The sequence below is a fragment of the Delphinus delphis genome, chromosome 1 (assembly GCF_949987515.2).
Source record: "Delphinus delphis chromosome 1, mDelDel1.2, whole genome shotgun sequence".
Lineage (NCBI taxonomy): Eukaryota > Metazoa > Chordata > Mammalia > Artiodactyla > Delphinidae > Delphinus > Delphinus delphis.
In genome coordinates, this window is record NC_082683.1 from 132,242,352 (window position 1) to 132,260,758 (window position 18,407).

At 43.0% G+C, this 18,407-nt stretch overlaps 1 protein-coding gene across 2 annotated transcripts in view; it reads right to left on the reverse strand.

The window, feature by feature from the left end:
- ASTN1 (astrotactin 1) overlaps positions 1 to 18,407 on the reverse strand; it is a 330,103-nt gene that overhangs the window by 192,853 nt on the left and 118,843 nt on the right. For both annotated transcript variants that reach the window (XM_060034430.1, XM_060034419.1), the window contains exon 2: positions 11,030 to 11,217. In XM_060034430.1, coding sequence (XP_059890413.1) covers positions 11,030 to 11,217 — 188 coding nt within the window. The remainder of the gene's footprint in view (positions 1 to 11,029; positions 11,218 to 18,407) is intronic.

Here is an 18,407-nt window from a genome sequence, read left to right on the forward strand (position 1 = left end):
TATCCAACATGAGGCTGCTCGTCTCCTCGACCGAGCTTTAATCACTGTTGAGGAGAGAAAAAGGAAACACAGTCTGTATGAGTACAGCTAGGCTCTCAGCCTGCACCACTCTGCCATGGAAGCCCTGGCTGGGACATGTGGATGCTGCCCCATCCCAACTCCAGGTGGAGTCACAGGAAGGCGATTGTGACCTGGAGAGGCTGGAGGCCTTAGATGTCGGGGGCTGCTCTCGCTGATCAGCAGAGGCGAGTGGGGCTGGGGAATGACACAGCCAGCGGAAAGCCTGAGGATGGTGACCTGGATGCATAGACTCCATGAAATTTCGGGAATAAATAGAGAATCAAAGAGAGATGCTTTAACGTCACTGCTGGGATGCAGAGCACGTCTGAGTTTGTTCTGTGTGGCAACTTACCTCACTCTGTAATAATGTGTCTAAGGCCCATAAATGCCAAATCCTGACATGTTCACTCATAAATCCAAAATACTTTCGTGTCTTAATCCCAAAGCCTTCCATCTTTTCCTCAGACAAGAGAGAAGGAGGGAGAAAACAAAAGGTTGAATCCTTTCATAAACATTTGGTGTCAGATCTCCTGTAGGGATCTCATACAGCTCTGCCTTCGTTATGGTGCTGGAGCAGCAGAAGTCACCTTAGGTTCACGTTAAGCAAACGGTGGGACTGAGAGCCAGAGCCCAGAAGGCTCCGGATACTGTTCCATGAAGCACTTGTACTGTCAGGCACAGTCCAATGTATCAACAGAGCATCTGATTCATCCCAAGTTAGAAGGCTCCTTGACTCATCTCTGTTGCTATTTATGGACGTCAGCAGCAGTGATAGAGGTGTCAGGAGAATTCATAAATAGCAGGGCAGTATTAAGAGGCTCCCAACCGCCCCGGATGTACCGTGGGGGCCCCTATGCAACATTGAGGAGGGCTCCTGACATCAGCCTCTCACGTAGGCAAGACTTTGAATAAACTTGAGCTGATACTTGAAAGAGTCACAGCTGATTTTATGAGACGAGGTCTTAAAATGCTCTGTCCACCCTCAGCCTCCTCAGCAAGGCAGAAAGCCACCACCAACTCGTAAAGTCCTTCCGTGTCACCAACTTGATGGTGATGTGTCTGGAAGCACAATTCTACTTCCATGCCCGCATGTACATTTATATATTTTACTTTAAGGAGATATTCTAACATGAACAGGCATTTCATATAAGTCTACTGTGTATGGCAACGTTGAAACCAAGCAGGAGCCACAGGGAAGAGAAGACAGCATGTCTGCTAATCGGTATCCTGTTTATATTTCTTTTGTCAAGTCTAAGCACATTTTTGTTTTCATCAACGTTTCTCTTCACTAAACCCATCAATACCTCTCAAGAGAGGTTAATGTGAGTGCATTTCACCTGAACTTGTAAATACCATATGCCTTGAATTTTAGCAAGAACAGTCTTTATCAGTGCCTTCCTTAGCTGACAATTATAATCAATCTATGGGAGTCTAACAAAAACGAGCAAACTATTATCTTTTACATTGCAAATAGAACCCTATAACTTCTACCAAGTTGTTAGAGTCTAGTCTCTGTTTGGGCTCTGTAGACAAAATGAGGAGAATGTACTAGATCAGGGTCACTAAACTACGGCCTCTAGGCTAAATGTGGCCCACTGTTTTTATAAATAAAGTTTTATGGAACACAGCCACCTCCATGCATTCATATACTGTGTATGGCTGCTTTGGCACTATAATGGCAAGAGTTAGATAGTTGCAACAAAGCTTAAATGGGCTGCAAAGCTGAAAATGTTTACCATTTGGCCCTTTACAGATCCTTGGCCTAATCTCCTGCCATTGTCCATGCTAGAGGTCTCTCTGTGGGCCCAGCTAGCTCGATCTACTCTACCTAAATCTAGTTTGCCTCCAACCAAGGCCCATGGGTGTGGGTTTGAGGTCATATTTAAGGACAAACTTCAGGTCTGTGAGAGAATCCCAAAGCTTTAGGGAGGGGCAGAAGGTGAGAGAAGACAGCATGATCTGGAGGAAATATAACAGCATTAAGAATAAGAATCTGAGTTTTTCCACCAATGCTGACCCTGAATATCACCCATCATTATATGCCTTCTTTTTTCTCTTGTGAATGTAATAACAATCTTTGTATCTGTGGATACCTGGGCAGAAAAGGAGTTCCCATAATGACGTCATTTGGTTTGATAAAAAAAATTAGTTAATTAATGAAGTTCTTCCAGGGAAGTTTGGAGCTGAGATTACCATCCTAAACCACAGGATAGCTGCTATGAAACCCTGTTAAACAATAAAAGTGACTTAACAATGCCCTGGATGTCCATGACCACATCCCAGCTTTGTAATGGGCACCTTCTGTGACCCTGATGTCCCTAATTGCCTCAGTCTTTTCCCTGAGCAAAACCCCTCTAGGACTCCTGTAAGATGTTGCTATGATCCCACCTGCTTTCCTGGCTCCCTAAGATAGCGGGCCCCTGGGTAACACACTGCACACAGAAATTGTTACATCCAGCTTACATGGCACCCCAAGAGTTTACCTAGGCAATATTTACTAGGCACCTCCCACGGGCCAGGCACTGTAGGAAGTGCTTAATAAGAATCACCTCATTTAATCAGCGTAACAGCCCTATGAGGTAGAATCTATTATCATTCCCATTTTACAGATAAGAAAAGTGAGTTTAGACAGACTGAGCAATTCTTCCAAAGCCACTAGAAAGTCTAGTAAGTGGCAGAATGAGGATTTAATTTGGTCTCTCTGATAGCAAAGCCACTGCTATAAACTACCATAGCTAGACCATAGAACTAAAGTACTATACCATAGAACTTATAGTATCCAGTGGCTTCTTGGCTTCTCAATGACCTCTGCTCAGATCCAACCCCAGGCTTCTGTAATGCTTGATCCTGCTGCCCAGTCTAGCTCTTCAGTTTTTGAAGTGACTCAGAGACTCCACCATGACAGTATCTTGCCCATTTCTCTATGTGCCCTCCTAACCTTCATCAACCAAAGGGTTTTTGCTGTGCTAGCCAGAAGAAGCACATTTGTTCCACAGCCTACAAAACTGGAGAAGCCAGCCAACCCTCATGCCACCAAGCTGCAGTCTTACAGCAGAGTGAAATCTGAAGTCAGATATACTTGCCTGGAATCCTGGCTCCACCTATGTGAAATTCGGTCTGTGATTTACTTTCTCTACGTCTCAGTGTTCACATCCGAAAAATGGGAGATTTAATACTATTTCACAAAGCTGCTATGGAAATTGATTGAAATTATTCATGAAAATAATCCCATACGTTGTCTGGGACACAGCGAGTGAACAGATAGCTTCATTACTATGAATATTACCAGTTCCTAATATTGATTTAAACCCCACAGAGATTATGACTCTTTATTTCAAAAAGATCTTCAGGGATTTTTGGAACTAAGTACTTAAAAGTAAATTGTTGGCATCTATATCAAGTGAGCTAAATTGCTGAACAGAATATTACATCAAGTTGTTTAAAGACATTAGCATCCTTGTGAAAATTTGGCCTCTTAGCTATTTTCCTTGCTGTCTGGAGAAATGGGGGTAACTGAAGGCCTCTAGGAGCTTCAGGAAAGAGAAGAATAGAATTGTAAAGAGGACACAAAGAATGGAATGGAACAGGGAACCGCCTGACACTCAGTTCTGCCAAAGGCCATCCTCAAACGTTAAGTGTTAATAATATGATTGAATGTTCCTTGAAAGCAGAATCTTGTCTTATTAGTTTTCTATCTCCTTAATAGTTAAAAAAGTACCTGAAGCCTGACATATCATTGAATGAAAGAATCAATAACTAAATGAATGAATGAGTCAATGATTTTTTAAAATCAATGATAGGTCAATAATGTTTTTAAAATGCTTTTTTGGTTTCTAGAAATTTACTGCAAAAGTGTGAAAGTATGTATATGAAGAAGCCTAAGTTTACTGTTACATGACTTTCACAATTTTAGAGTTGGAAGTCCCCAACTTCCCTCCTCCCTTCTCTGCCAATCAACCCGCTGTCAGCTGTGAGGCAGAGTGGTTGCAGCCAAGGTTAGTAGGTGGGGTCAGCTGAGCCGAATAGACTCTCAAATTCTGGGGTTAGCTTCCTGGTGTAGCCACAGAAAGACAGATCTGCATGCCACCTTGGTTGTGGGTCCTAGTGCTCAAAGAGTTAGTGGCTTTGAAGTAACAGTGGGGACACACGTCAGTTGAGTCTCAGCAGACAAAAGTTGACAAAACAACCAAAGCCGGTAAAAGGACATGTAATAAATATATCTTGGGCGCTCGCTATGGGCTAGGATATGAGCTGGTTGCTTCTTAGAGTATATAGACTCTGACAACTGCCTCAATTCAAATCCTGGCTCTGCACCTTTAGGGTTGTTTGACTTCAGGTAAGTTTCTTAGCTTGTCTGGCCCTCAGTCCCTTCGTTTGTAAAATGAGATAATAACAAACTCTACCTCATGCTGTTGTGATACGAATAAAAAATAAGCTAATGTATATTGAAAGTACTTAGATAGGAAGTACATAGTAAGTGCAAAATTAAGACTGTGATGATGATGTGATGGTGGTGATGAAATCTTTCGATCCTCCTAACAGCTCTACAAGTTAGATTGTAGTTGCCCACTGTATCAAACAAGTGGATCATGGACTCATGACTTAGCAGCCTCTACTAAAGGAAGTGGTTCCAAGCTGTCCCTGGAGAAGGAGTGACCATTTTCTGTGTCACCTAAGCCAACCTCCCCATAACTATAGCCAACAGAAGAAGGCTGGTTAAGGTTACATCTACCTATGGGATAATTTGATAGGAAAGTCTCTGAACATACAGGAACTATGGTAACTAGTGAGGTCCAACTATGGTAACATACAGGAACTATGGTAACTAGTGAGGTCCAACTATGGTAACTAGTGAGGTCCGTTCCCTGAGTGAGAAAAAGGGTGGGGGGAAGTAGGGAAGCTGGCAGCCGCAGGAACAAAACTGGAAACCTTGTAAAGCTGAGAGCAGTCAGGTGAGGTCATAAGCAAGGTGACTTGACGAGTGAATGGATAGTACAAACATTTTATAAAACTGGCAAAATGGGGAAAACATTTACAGAGTAGACTGGACAAAGTTTCTCATTATGGCCACAAAAGTAACAGAAACAGGTGCAAAAAGCCAAACCACGAAGTGCTGAGGCTGGGGGCTGACAAGATGACTTGGATCCTGCACAACCTACCTGTTCCAGGCTTCATGAAATTCTGCTTTTTAGATTTTTTTTTTTTAAATCAGAGGATTTCTGTCTCCCTTACCTCCATATGAATTTCTATAGTAAAACTCCATTACAAAGAAGGTCTGAGTAGATCTCCATTCTTTAAAGCTAAAAAGCCTAACCAATGCATTCATCTCACAGATGAGGTAATGAAGCTTCCCAAAAGGACAGCAGATTACATAAAGTGCTAAAGCCAGATCTGAAGACCACCTTCCAACTAAAGGCAGTGTTTCCTTCCACTACACCCCAGTTCCCACTCTACAGGAATGGGGGGGGCAGCCAGCAAGATGGAATAGCTGATCAATTGAAATGGCTAATGGATCCACACGTACCTGCACCTAATGAATGTCGACAAGAGATGCACAACCAAACCATGGTGCCAGATAGAGGAGGTTTGCAAGTCAACTCTCCCTCAGTACTTGGAATAGCCCTCAAACGGACCCTGGCATCTCCAGTCTGTCGCACATCAGACAGTCAGAGACAACCCAAGAACAAAGGGGTTTTGTTTTTAGGGGTCTTGCTATTTTAGGAACTGCCCACCCATTTTCCTCATGGAAGGCCAAGAACACAAAGATGGCTTTGGTAGGTGGACAGTATGGCCAATAGGTCAATCTAGTCCCATGATGGATGGCTTGAGTTCCTAGATAAGCTCCTTGGACTGAATTAGGACCTGTCTTTCTGTACCTTCCAAAGGTACAGAAAAAGTGATTCTGATGAATGAATTTGCTAACAAATTTTTTGTAACAGATTTGTTGAAGGTAAAAGGTACCGAAAGAAAAAGCATCTAGCCCTCTCTCCTATGCCCACGTACACCTAATAAGTACCAGACAGTCTTGGTGGCACATGGCAATGAACATGCTTAGAACTGCTCTTCTCTGCCCTAGAAATGGCTGAGCTTTAGGAGTGAAATGAAGACAGCTTGAAGCAAGTAATATGTGACGCTTCGGCAGCGGAACTGAACTTGAGTAAGGATGCTCAAGTAAGAGCAAGGATGGGTCCTGGGGCACAAAGTTGTCTGCAGTTCTGGAAGCACAATCTTAGGGTCCTCCATACGTGTGTTCTGTGGGCTTTGCACTAACTCAGCCCCAAGTGTGACCTCCCCAGAATGGAACATCCTGAACCTTGTTTCCTACATTTTTTCTCCCCAAAGAAAACTATGCGCCATGGGCTCACCTGGGGCTCCCAGCAATGAGGAGCCTGGGGACCCCTGAGGAGCCAGCAGTTGGAGGCCACAGGAACCTGCAGACACTGGCCAATGGGCTCCACACAGCCGGGGCTAGTGGTCCTGCGTAGCACCCAGGATTCATTGATGGGTTATCTTCATAAAACTCTCAGAGGGATAGACAAATGCTCAAAGATTATTTTTTTCCTCAATTGTGAACTGTGCCTAAGAAGGCTGAACTACAAAAAATATTATCATCTACCAATGGGAGGTATCACTAATATATATATAACATATATTAGTTATCACTAATATATATACATATATATCAAACTGAAGCATTTTTGAAAGGCTACTTGCTGTGAAAAATATACTTAACCAGGGCTTCCCTGGTGGCGCAGTGGTTGAGAGTCTGCCTGCCGATGCAGGGGACATGGGTTCATGCCCCGGTCCGGGAAGATCCCACATGCTGCGGAGCGGCTGGGCCTGTGAGCCATGGTCGCTAAGCCTGCGCGTCCGGAGCCTGTGCTCCGCAACAGGAGAGGCCACAACAGTGAGAGGCCCGCGTACCGCAAAAAATATATATATAATATATATATACACTTAACCAACCCATATGCATATAGGAAGTCTATTAACACTGCCATCTTTAATTACAATGATGAAATAAGTAGATAATCCATTAAAATTATATTATGCACCATTAAATTCTTTTGTGTACTTTAAAAAGAAAAATGTAGATCACATGGTAAATTAGCAAAAGGACAATATGGAAATTTAAATCCACACAGAGTCTGACCATCTAATGTAAAGTCATATTAAAACTTGACCTTCAATGGAGTAAAAAATTTGCTTATAACTGAAGAATTCCTTGACTTCTGGTTTAAGCTCACATAGCAATTTTCATTTGATGATTTTGCTTTCACTTGTTCGAGAGTTTGCAAAAGAGAATCCTTGTGTACTTTTGTAGTTTTAAACGTCAATTATCTTGCAAAATTCGAAATAAATCTCTTCAGCCACATCTGAATCATGCAGGAGGTTAAAATACATCATGTGACCCTCAAAGCAGTAATATAAGATTTCAGGAAGGAAATCCAATTATTCTATGTAAGGAAGAAATAGTACTTCTTTGGAAAAAATAATTCAAAAATTTTAGGATGTGATTGAAAAATAAGAAAAGCAAAAGGTTTTTTAAAGTTTTAAATTGCCAAGTTCCTAGCTGAGGTATTGGTTTTCTGTAAGCCCACGATTTTGCTGATGGTATGTATATACTGGGCACAGTGTAAGAGAGAACTTACCAATTTTCATCCATACAATGTCAAAAGGATACAAAAAAAGGGTTTTCCTCTATATCTCATTCTCTCATTACTTATATTGACACTTTGTGTGTAAATAAAACACAGTGAATGCAAAATATAAAAACAAACAGCCGTCTCTGCCCTGAGGCTATATGGATGAGAAAAGTGTAAATACAAAATGAAAGAAATGTAAACTTTAAGGTGTTCACAGAACGATTAATTCCCTCTGCACATACTAGAAATATTTCGGATTATTAGTTAAGCTTTTAAATATACATTTTCTTAACAAAAGAGAAATGGTTGGGTATATTCATGTTTTTTTGTTTTTGTTTTTTTAATATTCATGTTTTGATAACCTTAAGTTTTCTCTTTTTTGAATTATGCTATTTGGATCCAACTAAAAACTGCATCAGTATTGATTGTTATAGTTAATGAAAAATAGCCCTGCTATTGTTATTTCATAACTAACAGGGTTTGGGTAATAAGACTTCATTTAAGTGCATTTCGCTGCCCAATACTGTTACTAGTCAAAGGATTTTGCTATCTTCTAACATTTATAATGTTGTCATTCCAGATGACTCAAATGGCTTCCTACCTACTTCCAAAAGATATGGCATAAAGTGTATCAGATAAAGTCTACCAATCCCTGAGTCTCTTAAGAAGAAACCATCAGAGACTCTGGGAACGACATCTTCAAACAGGATACCTTCAGGCTTGATTTCTAAGTTGAGGGCAGATACAAAATTTCAAACTTTGAAACTGTTTCTAGAATAGAATGTAAAGGATAGGAGAGACAGTGTCTGAGGGTGGATGCACTAGGAATGGAGGTAGGCGGGATGGCAAGAGAGGCGGCAGGAGGCTCCACTGACCACACCATCTTGGCAAGGATGGGAGGGAGTACTTATATTTTCAGTTCACCTCGGGGGCCCTGTGCTCCTGCAGAAGCCACAGGCTTTCCTGAATTTTTCATGGAGATGTGGACCCATCCACATCCAAGAGGGCAAGCCAGCGACAAATACCAGACTTGCCCACCCTTACCCTTTACTCAAGCCCTTTGAACCTCTGCCTCCTCCAGCTTAGTTGAAAATAACATAGAATAAACTAAAGTCAAGCTGCAGGAGTAATCTCTCCCATGTTATTTGGAAAACTGAACATCATAGTTGGTCTGCCATGGGTAACCAGTAGCATATGAAGGAAAGAGTCCCAGGTTTAAGGCTGACTTTTGTTCTCCTTCCAGTTCAGTGTCCACTTCCCATTAATTCCTGCCCAGCGGGGCTCAACAAAAAGCATTAGCAATGTAGGGCTTCTTGTAAGGGTTATTACGTTTTGGGGACACCATCTATTTCCTCACGTTCTTTGGCATCCCTGATCAGCCCCCCATCCCCACAAACAGGCACACACATACACATGCATACACACACACTTCTCTGGAGAATCTATTGGAGCACCTCATTCTGAGCATAGAAGATGGGGTCCTTGCTACACTGAAGATATCATGTAGCAACTAGGACAATCTTTGGACTGTCCTCCCACAGATGCTCACACCACTTCCCCAACCCCCACTAAACACACCTTCTGACACCTCGCCTGCCTTAACCTCTTACACTCAGGGTCTTTCTTTCAGACACAGCCACTCCCAACGTTAGTTCCTGGGAATCTCTTTACAGTTCTCTTTACCCTAAACATTTTTGTGGTGTTACAAAGACTGGACCTTTGAAATGGTCTTGGACCAGAAGAAAACAAAAACTATCCATCACAATAACCGCCTCCCACATTGATGGGAGGATGCGGATAGCTGGTGGAAAGTCCACCATTGTACCCTTCTTTCCAATCAGACCACATGATAAAGACAAAAACAATGTGACCCCTGCATCTGTCACCCCAAGCGATGCCAGGGCTGATTCTGCAGGTCTGCCCGATCTCACCACAATCTGGAAACTACAAGCTACGTTGAAGAAGACAAGCTTCCCTGAGAGAAGAAACAGTGGTCTTTGACTAAGGATGTACAAGTACTCTAACCCTAATGTTATAAACCTCAATTAATTTGTAAATGTGAGGCACAGTAATCTGATTTACCTGCTCACTTTCTGGCATATCTGGACACTGAAGTTTTTCTATTTGCTATTCAAGGACTCTTTTCTCAACCACATAGTTTAAACAAAGTAGAGCAGCTGTGCATACGCAGGCAATCTATCAAGTCAGTTATTCATGGAGACACTGGCTGAGGAAGAAATAGAAGGCTTGCAGTCTGAGATTTTATCAGAGATTTTATAGGGATATTTTCCATGCCAAATATTTAGATAATGAAAAATTTAATACATCTAAAATGTGCTCAGTTTTCCCCAATCTAATACACAAAACTAAACAGCACATAGTGATGGTACCAGAGTAATAGATTATTAAAGTTTAGATCAAGACCTCGTTTGGGACTCTGTTGAATTTCCTAACAGTGAAAGAGCCCATCCCCCCCCATACATATAGTCCGCAGATAATCAGTCAAGTCTCAACCTGCTTTCAAGCTACCCCAGGAGCAGGTGATGTACCGATTTTACTAATAAAAATACCAAGTGAATCAGGCATGTTCCATTTCCACTGGGAAATGCATTCATTTATTCCACAAATAATTCTAATTAAGCATTAACTATGTGAATGCATTATTCTAGGTGTTGAAGATACACCAATGAGCAAAACAATGCCAAACAAAATCCCTGCCTGCCACTGTAGCACTTACTTTCTAGTGAGATTCTAAAACACAAGTTCCTAGAATTTTAGGAAAAATTCTCTAATTTTCAGAAGGGATATCTTAGAAGCGATGCTGATGGTGATGTTTCTGAGATGGGCTAGAGAGAAAGGCAAGTATCCATTGGCACACCCTTTATTGTAAGAGGAGAGAAAGCCAGGACTGATTTTTCTCCCATCTGGGAGAAGAGGGCTCAGTAGCAGCGAGCAGCTTGGCAACTCAGTCCCTCAGCAAACATTTATGGAGAAACTGTTATAAGATATTCTGATCTAATTGAATAATTCCTTTCTAAGACAATCCACTACCCCCATCTGACACCGTCTCTGGTTTGTAGAAGTCACTCCCCATCTAGGCATGTTCTTAGAACAGTCGGGTAATGATGGTACAGAAGTAACTGCAATTTTTACTTACACCACAGGTGGAGATGTTTCCCATAAATGGGAAATGTACGTATTAACAAGATCAACGATCAGACTGTGGAGCTGGGTCCTACAGAGCTCTGTCTACGGCACCCAGACTCTTAATGTCAAGGAAGTACAAGCCATAGCCTGAGAGGCTACAGTTGTGCTGCTCTTACCATGACTGAGATGTGGAGGATTCTCAGCTCCTCTTCTGCCGACTCACGCTGGGGTTCTTCGGTTGGGTCTTGTCCAGGGAGGCTTGGGGCACCGTCTTGGTGGTGGATGTGAAAAAGTAGAGTGCCATTCTCCAGCCACTGCTGCCTCCAGCGCACCAGAGGGATGTCCTCCGTGTTCCCTGAGATCTCTAGAGGACAAACACCAAAGGCATAGGTCAGAATTCCAACTGGACCAGTCCGAATCTCCTTTTCGTCTCCTTCTTAGACATCGGTACCAATTAGCCAGTGTCAGATGAAGACAACAAAGGGTTTCTAACTATAGTTAAGTCAGGCTTACTGCTGCTCCAAATCTCAAGAAAGGGAAGAGGCCCTGAGAAGAAGAGAATTATCCCCCCATCAGTCTTTGCACCATAAACTAGTGGCCCAGCCTCTCACCCACTGAGAAAAATACAAAGGTAAAAACTCAAGTTCTTCCCCATATTTCTATGATCAATAGCATCCTTTACTTAGTACAGTTTGAATACCCTGATGACCTCTTGAGGTAAATAGAAGATTCTTTGCCTCTTGTAAATTTGAAAGTGTGAGTTCCCTAGAAATTACTTGGAGACGCCAGTGCGTCTGCCAAGGAGAGAGTTGGTAATTACTGTGCAGGGAACTGGCACTTACAGGAGAGTCCTGGGAGGTTACTGCAGAGCCACTGGAGCTGACAGGTTATTTCTAAAACCACCGTCATGTGCTGCATAGTCCACTGGAGATGTCTGATGCTTGCTTTGGCAGGAGTAATGTTTTAATTCCCTTTAATATTCCTCTTCATTTTTGCGGAGCAAAGGTGGTATACATGAGAGGGCTGTGAAGAAGCAGGCCTTACCACAGACATACGCACTCACCTGCTTTCAGGCACTGAAATATCATCAGCAAATAAATAACAATATACCAAAACCCACTATGTACTTCATACTGTAGGTGTTAAGCGGTGCTGCAGAAGCATACTGTTATGTGTCCCTTTCTCTAATATTCCTAAGCAATATCAGATCGAAGCTTTGAGACATCCCACAACAGAAAGAACCTGATTAATCCAGCTTTCTTGAGCTTCATGTGGCCCTAAGATCATTTTTTCCTTAACAGCTATTATCATCCTCGGAAACTCATATTCTGCTGAACATACTTTGGCAGAGCATGGCTTTGTCAAATTTCATCTTTTTTTGAAAGGCATGGCTTCTTCTCCCAAAATTTATCACCTTTGACTAAACAATTCAATACACAGAAAGAAGATATAGTAAGATCTGTTTAGAATAGTATTCTCATCAAGTTACCGCAATCATAAAGAGGAAAGCAATTTTAAATATTTATACAGTTTATACATATCTTTCATTCTTTGTGGGAGTGTACAAATGATGTTCTGCTGTATTTATTTACTTATGTAGTTATTCATTAATTTATTTAACAGACACACATTGGGCATGTATTATGTACGCACCAGGCACTGTTCTAGGCACTGAGAGACTAATCTAAATGAGGCTCTCAACAAGTTCTCCAAAGCCACCCACTGTGAATGAATGTGTAAAGTGTTACACCACGTGCATAAAAGTTTTGTGGAAACAGAAGAAGGAAGGAGTAATCTTGCTTGGGTAGAGGGTGAAAGATGGGAGGAGAGTAGCATTGCCAGAAGCAGAAGATCCTATAGTTTTCAGCCTTGAAGTGTGAGTGGACTTCCTATAATAGATAGCGAAGTGGGGAACGGACATTCAGACATTGATAGAAGAATACGTAGGAGGAGGAGGAAGATGAAGAATACTGGCTGGTCCTCTCAGGGAAGGTCAGTGAGAAGGATTCATGAGCCACAGGTCATCAGCCTATGATGATTCTCTAGCTCATCCTACCATCCTACCTCTCCTCCAGGGAGGAGAATAAATTTTGGAGTGTGCAGGAGGATGAGGGTGCAGCAAAAACAAGGTGCTCAGGGTCCCCTTCATCCTTAGCTTCTCTCCCTAATTGCCTGAAGGACTTAGTCATCCTGTTGGGTTGGTAAGCTGTTCATGCTCTGGAAGTGACCGGCATGAGCATCTAGGAAGCTGCAGTGGGCAGAGGGTATGCAAAAGGCTCCCCTGCACCCTGGTCCTGGTTTTCCCCAGGCACAGCTCCATTTGTTAAGTGAGGCAGTGACAAAAGCTTCCCAAGTTCATCTTTCCTCTAAGGGGTCTTTACAGACTTCCAGGTGAACAGAAACCCTTCGGCGCACCTCCAAGGGTGCCTGCATAGACCCGCGGCTGCCGCATGACACTTCATCACAAGTCCTGCGATCACAAACCCCGCTCGACAGCACTCACTCTTTCTAACCACTCATCAAGGCTCCACATCAAAGCACTGGGAAGATTCTTCCTGGGAAACACACCCTTCTCTCCCAAGTCCATTTCCTGACATTACAGTAGAAACCAAACTCCATGCCCTTCTCATCACAGACATAAAAATCACAAGCAGCGACAGCTCCTAATAGAGCACCTAATGGCACAATTAAATCACCTAGAGCAACACACGTCCAGCCTCTTGCCTGCACCTGCTCTATTCCACACATGTCAGGTCCCACTTAAGCCCTTCCTGTAACTATTCAAGAGGAATCCAGCACCTCATACCTCTAAAGCACTCAACAAACTGGCTCTCTGTTTCCCAGGAGACCCTCATCGAGGAGGTCAGGCTCATTACCCCTGTTTTAACTGTGGAAGCAGAGACAAGTAAATACCCAGACCAAAGTCACCCCAGCCTGACACAGAACAGGGACTAAGACAGATGAATGAATTTCTATCAGATCCCCTCCACCTCCAACACAGGCATCAGAGGACATGACCTTCGAACATGCATAAAGAGAGGAAGCAACTGAAAGCCCATGGGGTCTTTCAGGAATTTTTGTGCCACAGTATTTAAATTTTTTGCACAAAGCCTTAGTATTCCATGAGTTCTTTTACAACTGAAATATAATTCACATACCATAAAATTCACCCCTTCAATATATACAATTCAGTGGTTTTTAGTATATTCACAAAGTTGTGCAACCATCACCATTCTAATTCCAGAACCTGTTAATCAGCCCCAGAAGAAACCCTGTACCCACTGGCAGCCAGGACTGTTTCTGAGAAGGAAGGATGCCTGCTCCAAGGTTCTAGGAGTGATGGTACCAAGGAAAGAACGGGTGCAGTGGGGGTATGGGGAGGTGGGCTGAGAGCACAGAATCTCTAGCCTTGGCTTCCAGCCCAGCCCTCTGAACCTATCTATGGGTTATTCATGGCAAATTCCTTTGGAAAATGATATCCTGATTCTGCCTGGACCAGAATCATCATAGAGGGGAAAGGGTGAAGGAAGGAGGGTGCCATGCCTGCCAGTGAAGGTGTCTGTCGCTTTTTAGGTTGAAGATAATTACAGAATGATAGTTTCCTCCTTGGCTTTTTTCCCCTCTCCTGGCAAGATCTGACACAGGAGGGCTAAAATGCTAAACTAGGAACTTACTTACTTATGCTATATCTGGCCTGGGTCAACCAATGAAAAATCACACAGAGCACAGTAAATGTCTTGTGAATTTCATCGCAGTGGGGCTGAGATCAGAGCTTGGAACATCAGTGTAATCACGTTGGTCTGGATGTCAGCAGAATATCTCAAGAAGAATAAATGCTCAGAAATTGCTTTACCAATGCAAGTCTGACCTGGGACTCCCAAGGAGCAAATGTGGGAGGTGATCAAATAAGTTACTTTAGTCCAAGACCTCCTGAGGGCTGTGGACGAGGCTCAAACAGAGCCTTTGCCAGTGTACTGAATAAAACAAGTGCCAACAGGAGCCTGCACGGTCAGATCTCAATATACCACAGGTGGCACGAGCACCACAGCCATCACCACACTGTGGGGCTGAGATCTCCAGAAAGGTAAGGCTGCCCTTACTTTTAGCATTCCATTTGTCCCATTCTTACCCTCTGTTAACCTCACAGATCTCAGCACCTCCAAAATTCTGGAATGCCCGAAATTTACAGAAACCAGGATGCCATTCATTCTTTTTTTTAAAATATATGTTTTTTTCCCTTGTAATGAGAACTCTTTTTAAAAATAGTTATTTATTTACTTATTTTATATTTGGCTGCATCAGGTCTTAGTTGCGGCACACGGGATCGTCTTTGCGGCATGCAGGATCTTTCGCTGCAGTGCGCAGGCTCTTTGTTGCAGCGTGCTGGCTTCTCTCTAGTTGTGTCATGCAGGCTCCAGAGCATGTGGGCTCTGTAGTTGCAGCACACAGGCTCTCTAGTTGTGGCTCGCATGCTCAGTAGTTGTGGCACGGGCTTAGTTGCCCCGCTGCATGTGGGATCTTAGTTCCCCAACCAGGGATCGGACCTGCAACCCCTGCATTGGAAGGTGGATTCTTAACCACTGGACCACCAGGAAAGTCCCAGCCATTTATTCTTGAATACACAAAGATCCTTGGAGCACACTCTATTTGCCACATTTAGCAAGTTGTGCTACATGGTGTCTACTCTCAAGGAGCTTTTGGTCTAGTAAGAAAATGAAGACAGAGCCATGAATAAGTACTCTAAACCGTAATAGCACTGCTGGGTGAGAGGGTGGTACTTGGCTGGGCATATACCCTTGGAAAGGGATAAAATGGCAAGAAATGTTGGGGGTCAATTCGAGATGAAGAAAACAGTGTGTGTAACTGTGTAAAGGAACAGCAGGATGATGCGTGTTTGCAGAGTTGCGGGAGGTCTGGTTATGCTGCAGAGTGAGGATATGGAGAGGAGGAGTAGAGGACTGGGCTGAAAATCCAGATTGGTGTCAACTGTAAAAGTTGTGAATGCCAATTTTAAGGAGTTCAGAGCTAATGGAAAGTCATCCGTGGTTTTATTAAGCAGAGGAATGAATAAAGCCATGAGTAGAAAGATGAAGAGGACCCAGAAAGAGTAGCAGATAGACTAGACTCAACCACAGTCCCAGTGTAACTCTGATCCTATATTCTGCAGGAAACACGATACTAAACTGGAACTCAGGAGACCTCAGTCTAGAGTAACCTTGAATGGAATGCCTGGCTTTGAATTTTCTCATCTGTATACGGAGGAGCTGTGTTGATGAATTTCAAGATCCTTTTGTAACTTGCCGTTCCACAATTCTAAATCCAAAGGGTGTGCTTCATGTGACCACCTAGAAAGGCAATGATTTCAATGTACCAAGCAGTGTCAAATCCTCGCTCCAGTCTAACCTGCACTCTACCTCTTCCCTCCCTCTGAGCACAGAGTGGACAGGTTAGAGATGATTCGATTAGAGTCTGTAGAGGCCAGGCCCATCTTCAGACTGGACCTCATGCTGATAGAGATATGTGGATTCTAAGAAAGAAACCTTGGAACTTCTGGATGCAACAGAGAACCAGGAAGATGGAACCTTGGGCAGGGAAAGTCACACTGCAGAATAACCTGGGATGGGGAAAGGCAGAGAGGAGGAGAGTGAGATGAAATCACTTTTAAATTGGCCTTAGTCATTGTTCTGTTAGCTTGTGTGCTGTGAGCTTGCAGCACTGTCTTTTTGTGGGGTTAGCTTAGGACACCCAAAACTTGCTCCAAAAATCCCTGGTCCTTCTTTAGGCAACCCCGCATGCTGAGAGTCCCTGAACTGACCTGCTAAGACACATCATATCAGAATCAGAATTTCCCCAAAGGACAACTTCACTGAGGACCAGGTGCATGATGTCTTCTTTCAAAGAATCTGGCAATTGAAAGTCAAATGTGGATTTGAACTAGGGAAATTCTCAAAGATCCTTTAATTCGTTAAAGAACTTAGAGTAGCTTAGGTTAGTCCTGGTATTCTGGGCCCCTTTCCCACGCCTGGCAAGGCTGAGTTTCAAGCTAAATCCAGTTGTGTAGTAATGAGGTGGCCCAGGTGTTGAGGTCAAGTCGGAAGGAAGCATTAACTTGTCGATTCTTAGCCTCATGTTGAGGGTACCTGATGAACTGGCCCTGCAGTCCTTCAAGATTGAGGGTGACACCCCCTGATGGCCATTGCTGACTATTAGAAGACCCTGCTTAGATCAGGATTTTCAAACTCATTGTTAATCTTAAAAACCCTTCCTCCAAACCAAATCTAATATGGCTTCTGAGGGGGTTCCCCAGAGCAGAGTTAGAAAAGAACTGGATCAATTGGAAGACAAATAAAATGCACAGCCATGAAATTCCCTGCCATTAGGGGATTGGAGGAGGAATGTCTATGGGTTATTAGTTTTGCTTGATCGTTTTTTCAATTCTATTAAGTGTGGTATTGTGAAAAGCCTCATATTCTTTATGAAATAATTACAAGGGAAAGGGAACATCTCTAAAAATAGAATCTAGTCACCCATCCACCCTATGCTATCTCAGCTGTCATTCTGAGTTTCCCTGTGCCACCAGGATTAAGTGCAGAACTTTAGTAGCGATAAGCTAATTATCCCAAACTAAGAATAACAAATGAGTCTTGTCCATCAGTGACTATCATTAAGGTGACCAAAGGTAGGCCTGTGATAGAATTACCCCCTTTTCTTCCATTCTTTTTTACTCCCCCCACCCCCCGCCTCAAATCCCCATTTCAGAGTTTGAAAGATATTGATGGTAGGTCTAGTTTCCCACATGGTCTCATTATGGTCTTCCAACTAAAACTATTAAAAGTGGCATTAATTTTCAACACCTTTGTAAGAAAACAACCTGCTTAAGTCAGGGGTTAATAACAGTAGAGGATCACTAATTATCCTGTAAATCTTTACTCTGGTATCAAACGTGACCGAAGTCTTTAATGTCTCTGGAACAGCAGCCTCTAAAGACCCCAACTTGTTCCATAAATATAATGAAAGCCGTGCATTAGTGTCCTGGCCATCTGTGAAGAAAGATGAGGGACAGATGAAAATCAGACAAAGGAGAGGGATGCAGAGAGAAAGGACAAAGTCGGGAGAAGTGAGGACAGAAAACTAGGCAGAGAAACAAGGTCCCATAGGTTGAGTTGGCTGGGCCTCCACACCTCTTGCCATCTGGTATGGAGTTCTGGTGATGCAATCCCACATCACAGAATGATAGCCACATAAAATAAGGCACCCTGCGGACCCTGAAGTCCACCAGCTCACCAAAGGCTTGCCTGAAGTTTGTGCCTATGTAGGCGTGGCTAAGTGAACAACCAAATGGGAGATAGTACGGCTAGGTAATTCTTTTGTGAAGATGTTCAGAATCCAACTGGAAATGGAACTCTCTTTGTGGTTCTTCTATTAAACTCACAGTCGGCCGTGGAGCTGCTACTTATCATCTCATTCTCACTCCTCTGCCCCACCACACACAACTATGTGAGCAAAAGCTTTATAGCAAAATGGCTTAAGATTTCAAGAATCTCTCACCCAACA